The sequence below is a fragment of the Lissotriton helveticus genome, chromosome 8, assembly GCF_964261635.1.
Source record: "Lissotriton helveticus chromosome 8, aLisHel1.1, whole genome shotgun sequence".
Lineage (NCBI taxonomy): Eukaryota > Metazoa > Chordata > Amphibia > Caudata > Salamandridae > Lissotriton > Lissotriton helveticus.
The window spans coordinates 1,339,547,193-1,339,562,499 of NC_136069.1; the positions used below are offsets into that span (position 1 = coordinate 1,339,547,193).

Genomic DNA, 15,307 nt, shown 5'->3' on the forward strand with positions numbered 1-15,307 from the left:
TTCTCTTTTTTTATCGTATTTATGATACATTCAGCTGGTATAATGGCTCAGGAATTAAACCTATCGCCGTTGACATCAATCGTGTTTAAGCCTCATGAGCTGTGGTGTTGCCGAGGCCACGCCAGTGTTCTATTATTTAGTTATTGTTTTTAAAGAAGCATGGATCGATAGGCCACAAATGAAACTTATTTCCAACGCTGCTCTGAGACTCTACTGAGTTTCTTGAACCTCTCTTTATGAGAAGTTGTGCTTTGATTGATTATTGATTTATTTAGCTGACTTTAGATGCTAAAGTTGTGTGCCTATGGTTTATTTTCAATGTTTGACAGAGGTGCTCTCTGACACGTTATATGGATACGTTATTATTAATAACAATCTAAGACGCATCACGTAATTTGAAAATTATAAATTCAAGTATGTTGATATTTAAGCGATATCCTAAGCCAGCCACCTATGTCCCTTAACTGAACAAGTCACAAAGCTGCATGCGTTGTAAGTATGGAAGCAGATCAAACACATTCTAAGTCCTGCTGAGGTAATACCTGTTTTATTTATTGCCAGTTTCTGTTGTGTACGTTCTCACCTCATTTGAGGTTATGTTCCCATTGAAAACTGCCTGTCCCTCAGTACGTGCTGGATGTGGCCTGACAATACAATGTGTGTTGGTACGTTGGCTGCAAAATAATGCTACCACTATCATGCGATATCTGAGGGGATTCTATTACTAACCCTTTTTAATTTTAGTATGCTTATTAGAAACCTGTATATTGGAAACAAGTATTTCAGATGCAAAGTCCACATCCATACTTCTCCCTTGAATACAATGTACCTTAAATCTCACAAATACTGTTAAACTTAACTGAAGGCAAATATACATATGAATAAATGTAAAAGGTTGTGACTAACGACTTGTAACATGTTATTATTTTCTAAAAGTTTTTGGGGAAAAAACTCCAGACGGAAATTAAAAGGACGCACAGGTGCAAATGTATTTTCATTCTAAAGGGACGTTATGAGCAAACACACCTTTTAAACATTTAATATACATAATTTCCACATAGAAAAAAGTGATCAGACATATTCAAATATTAATGTGTACTAATCGAAGCAGATGGGATTAAATAATTACTTAAGAGCTTCGGTGACATGATGCCCAGAAATAGTGCTTATGCCTTAAATGGAAAAATGAACAGCTGCCAATGCTTTTACCTTGTTTAATGTGAAGTACCTGCTTTTAAAGGTTAGCAATCTGAATAAATAAAGCAATATCAAAGGGCAGGTTTAAAAAGCAGTCAGTCACGGGATTGTCTCAGTTTTTATTTCTTTGCTATTTTTCCTTTCACTATTGATTTTACAGCCTTGTTTGTCAAACGTTACACTAGTACATTTATACCTAAATAAATACTTATATAAATATATTTATGTCCCTACCGATGGGCGTTGGCTAGTTAAGACTAGATCGAAATTGGCAACATGTCAAATGTATCTCATTTGGGATAAGATTTAAGAGACAGATTTATGCATTTTAACATGCAAATGTGCAGAGCAAAACGTCCGTGATGTGGTTGCTGGCCTTTCATGAACAACTTGCCATGCACTCCAAGTGTTTTTAGATGTATTGTACTTTGTGATTATGTAGGGAACATAGCATCTCGTTCGGAAAATGGTGTTGTAGTAGCCCTCTCTTCATTGTTCCAAAAGTAGGATCGGATGTTCCATGCTGAGGTTCTGTAATGTATGTCATGGTGCATGAGTTGCAACCCTACCAAGCCCAACTTGACTTTCTATTATTTTGCTTCATTAATTTAATTGCTAAAATGCACTTTATCTAAAAAAAAAAAACCACAAGCCGGGATTTATTGGATTTGCCAATGCTTGTTTTTAAGTTCAGTCATCTCCCCCTATTTTAACCTTCTCTCGCGTTTACAGCTTTGCCTTTTGTGATGGGTTTTAAACCTGATAGTGACTAATACTCGTGTAGCATAAAAACAACTACCATAAGAGTTGTACAAGTGAGGCCGCACTTTCATTTGATATGTAGTTTTTCAGGCAGCATCATTTGTCTTCGTTAATGTATGCGTTTCAAACTATGAATTCTGATGTGTTGTGCTTGAATGTTCACGCACAGCTGTAGACATTTACCCAGTATATTTGGATTGTTTGGGGGCGCGTCAAAATGAACTCGCCGGACTTTGGACCTTTTTCATCTCTCATTAAAAAAAGGAGGAGGAGGGCTGATTTTTTGGTTGACTTTTATATAGCGCGAACTTGACCCCTATCAAAGCGCTTTACAAGAGCACCAGTTGCGTCACAAACGGCCACATTCATTTTTTTAGGCACGCGGAGATGAAGTGATTTGCCCAGAATCCCAGGATGTTGAGCGTCCCTGCCGAGACTCGAATCCGATACCCCAGTTTAGAGGACGCTCGCTCTAGCTGTTAGGCCACATCCTAGATAAGTATGTTTTCTTATTGGGTCATATGGATCACTGCTGGTAAACGTGAGATGGCTTGAAGAAAACACACTCTTTTAATCTCCGAGTCCTGGAATCGGTGTGCAAAGTACATGGTACAGTTTATGGCTTTAAAGTTTTACTGCAGTTGTTGGCAATGGTTAGCCTTGGACCACTAACTGACTGAGCCTGCGGGTTAGTTTTCCGGTTACATTACTCTGGCAAAACTCCAAAGCAAATTGCCTTGATCTCCTGTACCAGTCGTTTAAGAAACCATATTTGCTGAAAAAATGAATTAATTGAAAATGTTGCAAGGAATTCGGAGATTTTTCTTGCTTCACAAATGCAAACTAGAATCGACAGTTGCAGATTTGTAGTAAGTAAGTACATCAAGTGCTTTCAGCCCATCCCCAATCAGGATATTAAAGTAAACAAGGATGATCCTTTTCCAGGAGACAACCTCCCACAATCCAGTTCAGACTGGGGCAGAAAATATGCACGAGCACCTTAAGGTAGCCCCATTAGCCAATCAGACTGCTAGAAGAGAATAGCCTACATTTGCACACAGCACTTTTGTACTTGTACTGGCGTGCCGAATAGGTGTTTTGCCAGGTATGCGAGACTACATGAATTTGTTGTTCTTGTTGCAGGAAATGTTTGTGGCAATAGCAAGGAAAACCACAGAAAACAAGCATTTGTAATGCAATAGACCTTTGCGAGAGTTTCAGCTATTGGCATTGTAAATGACAATGCCTTTTAATTCTCTGTTTTGATCATTATCACATAAATAAAAGGCATTGCCGTTTACAATGCCAATAGCTAAAACTCTTGTAAATGCGAGACCTATTTCATTTAAAAAAAGTGGCCGCCAATTTCCCGGGCTGCTTGAAAAGCGAAAGCGCGCATGGCGTGCTGAATGTTGCAGGAAAGCATGTCTTGCCTGCAGTAGGGGAAACTCATTAAAGAAAATAGTGCTTATAAACTACAAGACATACCGTGTAACAACAGAAGTAAAAGGGCCAGTTCTCATAGGAGGTTACAAATGAAGACAAGGCGGTATTAAGGAGGGACTAACAAGCCTATTTACGAATCAGAAGCCAGCATTTACGAAGGACAATGACACAAGCCAATGACAAATATGGGGGTGAGAGGGCAGGGCTTCAAGTCCATACTCCATTACAGCATGCCTCGCAGAGCAGCGCATGCGCTGCCCAGGTTCGACCTAAAGCGGCCCACACTCTGACGTCAGACCAGCAAGTCTGACACTGCCTGATATCCCTAGAGGCCGGTCTGACCCTATGAAGGAGAGGAAAAGGGTGAGAAGAAGTGTTGGAATTACTTTAAAATCGCATCTCTAGCTTGTAATTATTTTCCTACATGATATGCATGGATTCCAAGCTATACCTTAAACCCCCAAAAAAGCGGTCTAATGTTTTCTTGATTGATGTTTTCAATCATAAAGTCGTTTTAAAAGGAATGCACAACAGCTACCCCTTCACCCCACGCCCCCAGTTTTCCCCTTATATAAATGGATCTAGGCCCTCCCCAGCCTTTCGGTGCATGTTACTGAACAGGCTGGCTGGTGCTGGCATTTTCTTTGCAGTTTAAAAGCCCAAAGCATTCCCTCTGTGCCCTCCTCAAGTTTGTTCACTTTTTGGATAACTTAATCTGACCTGAATTAATTCTGGGTGTGTATTGTAGACTCGTAACAATTTCTTGCAAAGTATATTTTTGGGTGATTTGTATTATTTATTTTTGAAAGAATGACTTTGTCAGGTGACATATGCAGGCTTTTTGATTTGTGAAATATGTATTCAGTGCTGTAAATACAGCGCGCAGCACTTTGTATGGGTTCCTCACATTGCAGACAAGTTCTAGCCTACCAGGAAGGCTGCGCCTAGCCAGCCAATAAGGGAAATCTTTTGCTTCTCATAATACAGGATAGTTTGGCTCACTTAAGTGAACTTTCCCGTGGCTTTCCTTAGCAGGTAATACGCGTGCCCCAATCAACGACCTTCGTAACTCTGTTGGGTCAACGCAGACCACTTCCCATTGCACCGTTCACCTAGCATGAGCTTTAGATAAGAGCGCTTGTAGGGACTTAGAAGGTCATCAGAACAGGTCCTGTTTGCCTCCAGAGCTAATCGGCTGGGATAGTGTGACTCACCTGCTCCATTGCAAGGTCCTGTGTGCAGTCGGTCTGCTGAAATCTCTGAGCAGCAGTGCTAGGATACTATCCTTTCACCACCTTGGTTGCTCACGTTCTGTGGTTCTGTAGGTGTGACATGGGTCGTCCATTAGGTCTTTCCCTTTTTCACCCACTTCAATCATGGATGCTCACAGCTTGAGGCGCTGAGCAGAAAGCAGAGAAGGGCACCAGCTTGTGACCACTGTTGTTGGCATTAAGGCTCCTCTGGCTTTTTCAGTGTCAAAGTGAAAGTATTTTCAATAGGTGATCTAAGTGTGGACTGCTGTATAGAAATCACCAACGCTAAAATGAGTTTCTGAAGAAAGCTGTTTTATATATTGTAGGTGTGAAAAAAATCACTGCATGATATACTTGATATATTGTAGGTGTGAGAAAATCACTGCATTATACATCTCCCAATTCTTATTCTGAACGTAAATTGTGATTAAAAAAAGACCTCATATAATAAAGTCAGCGACCATAAACCTCCACCTGTCACTTCTTGCTATAGTGTTTGCTCCAAAAAAAATTTGTGCCCTCTTAAAGAGTTAAGTAGGGCAGCTATCAATTTCATTGGCGGAATTTGCATTTTCTTTGGGACATTAACATGTTGTGTTTTTCCTTCATGGCCCATTGTAGCTTTCCCTATGTTAGCCTAACTGTGCACGTAGTATGCCTTATTTTCATTTGCACACATTACTTAACACATTTGCTTTTGTGCCACATTGTACATTCACAAGGAACCTGCATATGTTTTCGCGGAATATATGATGTTACCACGATTGCAAGTTCCACGCATGGCATTACCACGCGAATTTTAGTTCGCAAGTGGCTTTACCACGCTGGAATTTACAACAATGGATTATAACACGCGTAGAAACGTCCACTAAGCACAAATGAAACATAATGAAATTGATAGGCAAAAAAAATATGTCTAGAGTTTGTAGTAACTGCTTAACCCATTCGATCGTTTTTTTTCAACATTCAAAAACAACAAATTACCCTAGATTTATAAATTCTTTTATTTTACTGTGCGCTTAAATATTTATATATTTTAAATAAAGATTATTTACTTACCTTACACCTTCCCGTCTTTCACCAGCAGCCCTTCCTTCCATCCACCATCGAAACAAGCGTCAAAACACGTCTACCAACATTAAAAGCGGACTGCTATTTTGAAGTACACGGCACGTCTTTGGGGGAGGCACTTTCCTTTTTCTTCAGTGGTACTGAAGTGCGTATTTTTATTTTCGAAGTAACCTGCTCCTTTGTTTTGTTTTTTTTTTGGGGGGGGAGACCCCCCCAGCCCCCCCAAGTACCCCCCCCAGCCCCTCCCCAGCCCCCAAGCCCACGCAGAACGACTGGAAGGAATACCACGTCTCCCCCCCCAAAACCCACGCAGAACGTACTTGCGTGGTAGTGGAGGTCGTGGAAGGCACCCGCGTTTAAAAGACGTTTTCGTGGTAAGTGACTCGTGGAAAACGTTATTAGTGGTAATTACTTCGTAGTAAATGATGTTTCCCGATATACTGTTCTTTTCCTGGGATTTAGTCTGAACACCACGGACAAGGTCAAACAACAATGTCCCTTGATATTCTTTGAGCTAGGCACTAGCACGTAGATATAACACAAGAATGCAGCTGTTGTTTATGTGCACACTTGTCTTGTCATATAAATGAGCAGGAGCCAAAAACATACACATTGGAAAGAAAGTTCTGAGACAAGAGCACTGCGTTTACTGAGATGTAGAACGTCCATCTGTGAATGCTAAGGTATCTTTGATATATAATCATTTAGCTTCAGTAGCAAGGTAGGGGGGTTTAGGTTACTCTGTCTTATAAAATGACAGGGCTTTTAATTATATACAGATTATTAACCATACTATTAGTATTTTAGTATGCATTTGTTTTCTTATTGTGTCATGTATACTACATTTCAGGGCACGATAGTTGGCATAAATATTCTAAACTTCCTTCATGTCTCCTGGTTATTTTATTGTGGACAAGTACGAGTGAGAGAGCGAAAGGGTGTGTCCTATTACCATGATCCCTGATAGGATCGAGAGGGTTGTGTTATGGGGTGCCAATTCACTTGTCTCTCTGGTAATGTTAGGAGGGTAAGTGGGGCACTCTAGCTAATCAGGCTCTGACTCATAGAGACTGAGGTGGTATGGTGACTCGGTCCCTACATACTGATGTTCTATGATTCCAAGCATAGTTCTGTTCCAGAGCAGATCCCTGCAACAAAGATTGTGATGAAATGTAACCCTCCAATAGAAAACAACTTTGAGTCAAAGAAGAGGAAGCACATTCAATAGTTAGTAGTGTCAGAATTTTTACCAACATTTTTTGAAGCTGGGTCTTCTTCAGAAGCAATAGATGTGTGCGCCACAAAGCTGGGAACTGTGCCCTGGTGCATCTCCATTGGCGGAATCTTCTTCAGAATCAGGCAAAAACCCATCACCCAGACAAAGAGAAGAACCTAACCGTAGATTGTCGTAGGAGATCCGATGAAGGCTGAAGTCACTGTCATTCCCCATGGCAAATCTGTTGGAAGCCAACCCAATCAAGGTACTTTGCTTCTTTCTGTGGTGATCACTGACTATGGTCGTTATTACTAGCGATAAGCCATCATAGGAGCAACAGCTGACTTGCAAATATGCAACTGCAGTCCTGATTAATGTTTAGTCTTCTCAGCACTCTGTTTTCTTATTCATACAACAAAGGCACCAGGGTCTCCACTGGCCGTGTCCCTGTACCCTTCTTTAATTGAAGTTGTGCACTTCAGTGGCTGCTAGAGTGTTAGTCGTGCCATGGCAAACCCTGATCGGTACGCCGTTTAGAGGACACCACCTTGAGTGGGCACTACCCCTTATAAGCATCAACTGTCTTGGCCTGCACAGACTGAATAGGTGAGAGACATAAAATAAGACCCAGTGTAAAGAAGAGCCACCACAGGGAGAACTCTCTGGGGTGCGTTACGCTGCAGTCAACCGTCATCTCATATGGGGGACCCAAATAGAGACCATCATGCTGTTACCCAGGGGCATATGTTGGGATTATCACTCATCAAAGTAGTTTAAGTATCATCAACTTCCCCTACCTGTTACACTACACAATAGGTTATGTCATTTTTTGTAACAGTGCCTTCTGCTTCAAAGCATGCTCTAGGATGGTGCAACCGGTGCAGCCGTACCCGGCTCTGACCTCAGAGGGGGGGGGGGTCTGTGTTTGGAAATAATATTAATAACATATAGGTTTAAAATCATCTGCCTCAGAGTTTAATTTGTGTTCAACAGTTATCAGGCAACAATAAAAATGTGAAGATAACTTTGGTGATTTATGTCCCTGCTGGAGAGAGATCGAGTTTTGTCTAGTAGCAGTTTTACTCATCATAAAGTATCGAAGAGGGTTAATGTGTTTGCTACAAACAACGTGTACCATGCAGGTTACAGAACTGTATTTTATGTGGATAGCTCATTGGGTTACTGCTTTTGTCCCAGAGATCCTGTTGTTACTTACAGTTCAGAAATTACAATCCTAATATAGCAGAGTGAGTTATGAACTATCACTAAAGAGCTCCATGTAAGCTGCAAGATACATGTTAAAATATTATGTTTTCCCACCACTTTTTCATTATCCTAATGTTGCAAAAAAGTTTTGTTTGGGTAGAAATACATTCTTATTAGTAAATTCAACTCAACCACTGTGGTACGTTTTTAGGTTTCGCCTGGCGTCCGCTGCGCAGCAGCGTTCGCGCAGGCGAAATCTGATGATCTACAGTATGTGGCAATGTCCCGCCTTAGTCTACCATTGGCTAGCTCCATAAATGGAGGCTAACCATTGGCAGACATTGTTGTCCGTCACTCTTTGCCCGTCCGGACGCGAATCGGGGGCGTTCCCGTGCCTTTTTTAAAGTCCCGCCCCTTTTTTCGTCACGGCTTTCGTCACCCGCCCTCCGCCCCTTTTTTCGTCACGGCATTTTGTTTTTGTTGTGTTCATTACGAGTATGAGAGGTAAGACTTTTTTTTATTATTTATTTTTAGTAACTGCTAATGCTAATGTGTGTTTAATGCTGACTCTTTACTAATGTGTTTATTTTGCTAATCGTATGTTTATTTCTGTGTTTTTCAGGTCCAATATGGCCCGTGGCGTCTCCGTGCAGCTGTGTGCACTGCTGTGCACGAACTGGTCCCGATATGCTGCTGTTTTGCTGTTCGAGGTAAGGCATTTTGTTTATTGTGCTAATCTTATGTTTATTTCTTTCTTTTTCAGGTCCAATATGGCCCGTGGCGTCTCCGTGCAGCTGTGTGCACTGCTGTGCATGAAGTTATTCCGACTGGTATGTATGCTGCTGTTTTGCTGGTGCAGGTAAGGCATTTTGTTTATTGTGCTAATCTTATGTTTATTTCTTTCTTTTTCAGGTCCAATATGGCCCGTGGCGTCTCTGTGCAGCTGTGTGCACTGCTGTGCATGAACTGGTCCCGATATGCTGCTGTTTTGCTGTTCGAGGTAAGGCATTTTGTTTATTGTGCTAATCTTATGTTTATTTCTTTCTTTTTCAGGTCCAATATGGCCCGTGGCGTCTCCGTGCAGCTGTGTGCACTGCTGTGCACGAAGTTATTCCAACTGGTATGTATGCTGCTGTTTTGCTGGTGCAGGTAAGGCATTTTGTTTATTGTGCTAATCTTATGTTTATTTCTTTCTTTTTCAGGTCCAATATGGCCCGTGGCGTCTCTGTGCAGCTGTGTGCACTGCTGTGCACGAACTGGTCCCGATATGCTGCTGTTTTGCTGTTAGAGGTAAGGCATTTTGTTTATTGTGCTAATCTTATGTTTATTTCTTTCTTTTTCAGGTCCAATATGGCTCGTGGCGTCTCCGTGCAGCTGTGTGCACTGCTGTGCACGAAGTTATTCCGACTGGTATGTATGCTGCTGTTTTGCTGGGGCAGGTAAGGCATTTTGTTTATTGTGCTAATCTTATGTTTATTTCTTTCTTTTTCAGGTCCAATATGGCCCGTGGCGTCTCCGTGCAGCTGTGTGCACTGCTGTGCACGAAGTTATTCCGACTGGTATGTATGCTGCTGTTTTGCTGGTGCAGGTAAGGCATTTTGTTTATTTTGCTAATCTTATGTTTCTTTCTTTCTTTTTCAGGTCCAATATGGCCCGTGGTGTCTCCGTGCAGCTGTGTGCACTGCTGTGCTCGAACTGGTCCCGATATGCTGCTGTTTTGCTGTTAGAGGTAAGGCATTTTGTTTATTGTGCTAATCTTATGTTTATTTATTTCTTTTTCAGGTCCAATTTACACTTTCAAACAAGCTATCCTTTCAATATTCCATCCAACAATTTACATTTTCACCCATCCTTTCACTTAGTAATACATCCACCCAGTCACTCATCCGTCCACCCATTCAATATTTCACTCATCCATCCATCCTATCTTCCTGCTCTCCACCATCCCTTTCACTCCTATATACATTCTTTAACTCATCCATCCATCATCCATCCATCTGTTCACAAAAATACATCTTCACTAATACATCCTCTCTTCCACCCATCAATCCATTCACTCATCCATCCAACTATGTACACTTTCACCAAAACTATCCTTTCACTCATCCATCCACTCTTCCACTGATCCATCCACTCTTCCACACATCCATCCATTCAATACTACATCCAACACTTTACACTTTCACTCAACCAGCCATCCTTTCACTTACTCATTCATCCACCCAGTCACTCATCCATTCACCCATTCAACATTGCACACATCCATCCATGCATCCAGCCTTCCAGCTATACATCCTCCCTTTCATTCAAGTATGCATTCTTTTACTAATACATCTTTGGGTTCTTCTTTTCACTCATCCATGCACAAATTTGCCCATACATTCTGCAAATAACTCATCCATCTATCCATCCTCCATTTAACTATCCATTCCCCTTTCAATTAAACACCCATCCTTCTATCCGCCCTTCACCCATCCACCCACTCATCCATTTGCTCATCCACTCATTAATTCATCCATTAACAACTCATCCACACAGTCTTTTCTACGCTCCTCACACACTCATACATCCTTACATCGACGCTTTCACTCATCCATCTATCTATTCATTCATCCTTTCACTTATCAATACATCAATGCATCCATAATTTCTCTCATCCATCCACTGACTGATGCATCAGCCTCCCTTTCATTGATCCATCCACCATTTCAATAATACATCCACCTTTTTTTTACACATCCATCTACTCTTCCACCAATAAAATAATTAATTTACTCTAATCCAACATTCCACTCATGCATCCATCCATCTTTTCACTAATTATCCATTCACCCTTCACTCATTATCCATCACCCTTTCACTCATCTATCCATCCTTTCACTCACCCATCCACCCTTTCACTCATCTATCCATCCTTTCACTCATCCATCCACCCTTACGCATACATCCACCGTTTCACACATACATCTATTTATTTACGCTTTCTCTCATCCATCCTTCCACTCATTCACTCATCTAACCATCCTTTCCCTCATCATTCCATTCCCCCCTTCACTCATCCATTCATACTTTCACTAATCCATCCAGCTATGGCTTCCTAGTAAAACACATTTTGTCTGCAAATTGTCTAATATACATTAAAAATAAATTAACAAATAAACTATTTACAAGATTGTCGTTAAAAATTAATATAAGTGATGAGCGCAAAAATCTGTAGAACAGAGCTGACTCTTTCACACCACACCTCCCCTTCACTCCCACCCCCTTTGAAAGGCTGGGACCATGGGCCAGAGTCCACTTTGCAGATGCCTTAAAAGTTCTCTGAAAAAATAAACCTAACTCTCCCAGGAGGGGGTTAATTCACAGCGCTGAAATACTTCAGCTGCAGTGGGAGGCAAGGGGTCTCCTCTACTAAAATTGAAAGCGTGTCTAACTTTTTGTAAGGCGGAACCGTTGCATTGTAAATGCTTGTTAAATCTTGTTTTTGCTTCTCCTGACCAAGCATTCTTAAAGTATACTCCTTACTAGTATGTATGACGTGATTCCCACATCTTGTAATCCTCATTGGTTTATGTAACATTTCCTATAGACTGATTTACACACATATGATTCATTGTCTCTGTATAATGTGTGTGTGTGTGTGTGTGTGTGTGTGTGATGCAGAGTGCTGTGGCACCGTACACTGGTATGACTGGTGGTATCAAACAAATTAAATGAATGTGAGAGAGGGGCTATGGAGATATAAGGGGCACTATTGGAAGATGATAGTGAGACTGACGATTCTCCAATTAACATACAGAGAGAATCTTGATTTCATTAAAGACAACGGAGGCTAACATTATGCAATACATTTTATTGCTGCCCACACATGCATCCCTTTAAAGAACATGTTACATCATAAACTAAACATTCCATAGAACGTAATAAAACGTCTTGGTAACCAGGTATCGTCCTCTTAGAGCAGTGAAAAGGTATATAAACTATTTATTTGACGTCTTCCTCTCCAGTGACATTCAATAAGGAGGAAATACTCACAGAGACGAAGTGTCTGGAAGGAAGAAAGAAACCAGGTGACAATTACTAAGAAATTTAGAAACAATCGAATAATGTATAACTTCTAGTAATCACAATGTATGCACATATTTTTTCTTTAAATCCACCAGTGAGTGGTGGGTGAGATAATGTTAGCCTCTGTTGTCTTTAATGAAATCAAGATTCTGTCTGTATGTTAATTGGAGAATCATCATTTCATTACAAGACCAGAGGTTATGTTTAAAGCTTTTTAAAGCTACATTGCTTATGTGTTCTACAGGTTTAAGGTAGCTTTTAGATTATCAGAAAGGGAGCCTCCACCCCAAAACACTTTACTGGCCATTGCGCCACGGGATACGTGTGCGCCAAACTTGGATAAGTCTATCCCTGCTTCTAACATGACTATTCTTGACCATCTTGAAATTTCTGCTGAAGAGACTGTCTTATAGGGTTTTACGAAGGATATTAGTAAATGATGTTCACCGTTTGGTCTAAAATCAACCATTTTCTGTTCATAAACTTTCATGCAGCTTACTATGCATAGTTTTGGGTAATCCATAAAAGAAGGATAAAAAATATTTTAAGACAGTTTTGGCCCTTTTCCATATTTCAAAAATTACTCCATCTGGGGTATAACATCTGTTACTGTTCTCTAACGCCTTCTAAAGGATATTAGACAAAGTAATGTTGCTAGCACCACACCATTTTTTACACGGGTTGAGAGAAGTGGGAATTCATTTGTTTCTTTTCCCCTCTCTATCAGCATAAATCAGCATCTCCATCCCCGTTCCGATTTTAGCTTAACCCTCTGGACTCTTCAATAAATATGTTACGGTACCAATTGGTTATTTTATCTGCACTTACCCACACCACTTGGCCCACACACCCACATGCACAACTGCGGCAACTCCTAAAAGATCTCCATCAAAGTGCCCTCCACGAGGGCCCGTGAGGGACTGCAGCACCACCCCCACGAGGAGCAGTGCCCAATGCTGATGCCTTACACTCGCAAGTGTGTGTGAGGGCACAACAGACACAGGAGTACTTCTCCACTCACACTCTCATTCATTTTTGGAGACACCTTACCCTTATTTGCAACCATAACTGGCTGCACTTTGCTCTGCCCCTTCCAGGAACTAGTACCACCCCTCGTATTTATACTGACATGGTGTTTACCAGGAACCCTAGAAATTCTAGATTTTGTGTTGGGGTAGTTATGGATTTTTCTGTGTTGATAATACATCCTAACCCTTCAAAAAGGTCCACCGACCATTTCATGTGTCTTAATAATTCTTCTTGACTCTGGGACATCAGTAGTATGTCGTCTAGGTAGATTACTCGCCGTACTCCTCTCCTCCTCAGGGAGGCAACCACTGGTCTGGAAATCCTGGTGAAACACCAAGGTGCTGAGGAGAGGCCAAAGGGGAGACCACAAAATTGGTTAGTTATTCTTTTCCAAATAAACCTTTGATATTTTTGTGATTCTCAGTCCATAGGGATTGTGAAACAAGTGTCTTTGAGATCCAATTTCACAAGCCAGTATTTTTCTTGTAGGATGTCTCTTAGAATATGGTACCCTGCATCTGGAAGTGCCAGTATACAAGAAATGTATTTAGTTCCCTCGAATTTATTACAGGGCGTCAACCTTTGTCTTTTTTCTTTACTAGTCTTTACTAGTGCTCACAAATCCTTAACCTGTGTTTGCTACCTTTCATATAGCCCCCTTTAATAGCATCTGATTCACCTCCGTGTTTACCAGAGTTGATTGTTCCTGGTCTAGGGTAAGCTCTCTGGGATGGCGTGTCTGGTAAGGTCAATGAGGTATGGGTCGTGCACTGCTGTTGTTAAATTTCTGCTTTACCAGTGGGCCGTGCTCCAGGGAACCACTCCCCACTCAGGAGCGTAAGTAATACATGATTAAGTAGCAGTCCCAAGTTCCCTTAGGCTGTCTCCCTGGGCACCGATCAAAAATGCTGCGTATCCAGCCAAGTTCAACGAAAAATAAGGCTATATTTACTCTTCTGACTTCATTCTCTCAATGTGTTTTATTCACACCATATAACTCCATATGTCGATGGAAATTTCATTTCCCACAATGCAATATATTCATATTTTGCGTTCATGCATGTTTTCCTCCCTTCCAATGCATTTCGGCTTGACAAGCCTTCATCAGGGGAATGTCTGAGAAATAAATCGAATGCAGTATGTTTACTACATCAACCCGTAGAATCGCCGATTTATATCCACCACCGTGCGGTTAAAGTAAACAAAACAAGCGGAAGTTAATTGTATGTGATCCTAACTTATTTTCCACTAGTCATGTGTATCTTGCTACGTTCGCTCTGTGCACCCCGTGTGGTAATCTTTTGGTTAGAATGTGGCAGTCTCTGATGTGCGTTAAGTCGCTGTTAACAGTTATCTACCTAGTGCGTCATGGACGCGGTGTTTAGCAGATGCTTATTACACATGTGATTATACTGAAATTTAGGGTTTGTTAACGGATTAGTGAGTGCTTACCGGATTCTGCAACGCGGTGATAATCTCGTCTGCGCTAGTCGCTTGTAACGACTATCTCGTGGGTTGTGGTTAAAAGACGTGATCCTACGTGCTTACGTACTGGCGGCTAATGGGGGGGCGTGATGATTAAAGTGACACAGACGTAGTTTGGCAATAAAGATATTGCCTTATCTAAAAAAGTTCACAAGCGTCATAGTGTTCTGTTAGTACATGTGAAGTATATTCTAAAACAATAAACATGCATGCTAGAGTTCAATATAAAGAATCACTCGATGTACCAAGGGCATAACAATTGCACTGTCCATATTGTACGATTGCGTTGTGTAGGCATTATATTTAACAATAAAATGCTAATATGGAATACGGGGGATTCACTGTATCATCGTCATGTACATCAGCCTTGTTATTAGATGCCAGTAGTCCAATTGGCATAAGGTTTGAAATTTCTGAAAAAGGAATCTATCTATTATAAATAACATAGAAATTCAACCCGTTCATTCAAACCATGGGGCTTCAAAGTGTTCAAATGGTAAATCCAGTAATTCTCTCTTTTCAATAGGTTATTTCTGTGGTCTGCTCCTTCCGCCCTTTCTACGATTTCCAAAAC

At 41.1% G+C, this 15,307-nt stretch overlaps 1 protein-coding gene across 2 annotated transcripts in view; it reads left to right on the forward strand.

Moving 5' to 3' along the window:
* The window catches only part of NME7 (NME/NM23 family member 7), a 634,381-nt gene that overhangs the window by 97,729 nt on the left and 521,345 nt on the right, over positions 1 to 15,307 (forward strand). Inside the window, exon 1 of one of the 2 annotated variants that reach the window (XM_078658323.1) lies at positions 6,962 to 7,210. The exons of the other annotated variant lie outside the window; for it this stretch is intronic. Coding sequence (XP_078514449.1) covers positions 7,178 to 7,210 — 33 coding nt within the window. The 5' untranslated portion in view covers positions 6,962 to 7,177. Of the gene's footprint in view, positions 1 to 6,961; positions 7,211 to 15,307 lie in introns of those variants that run through there. 2 annotated transcript variants of the gene reach the window in all.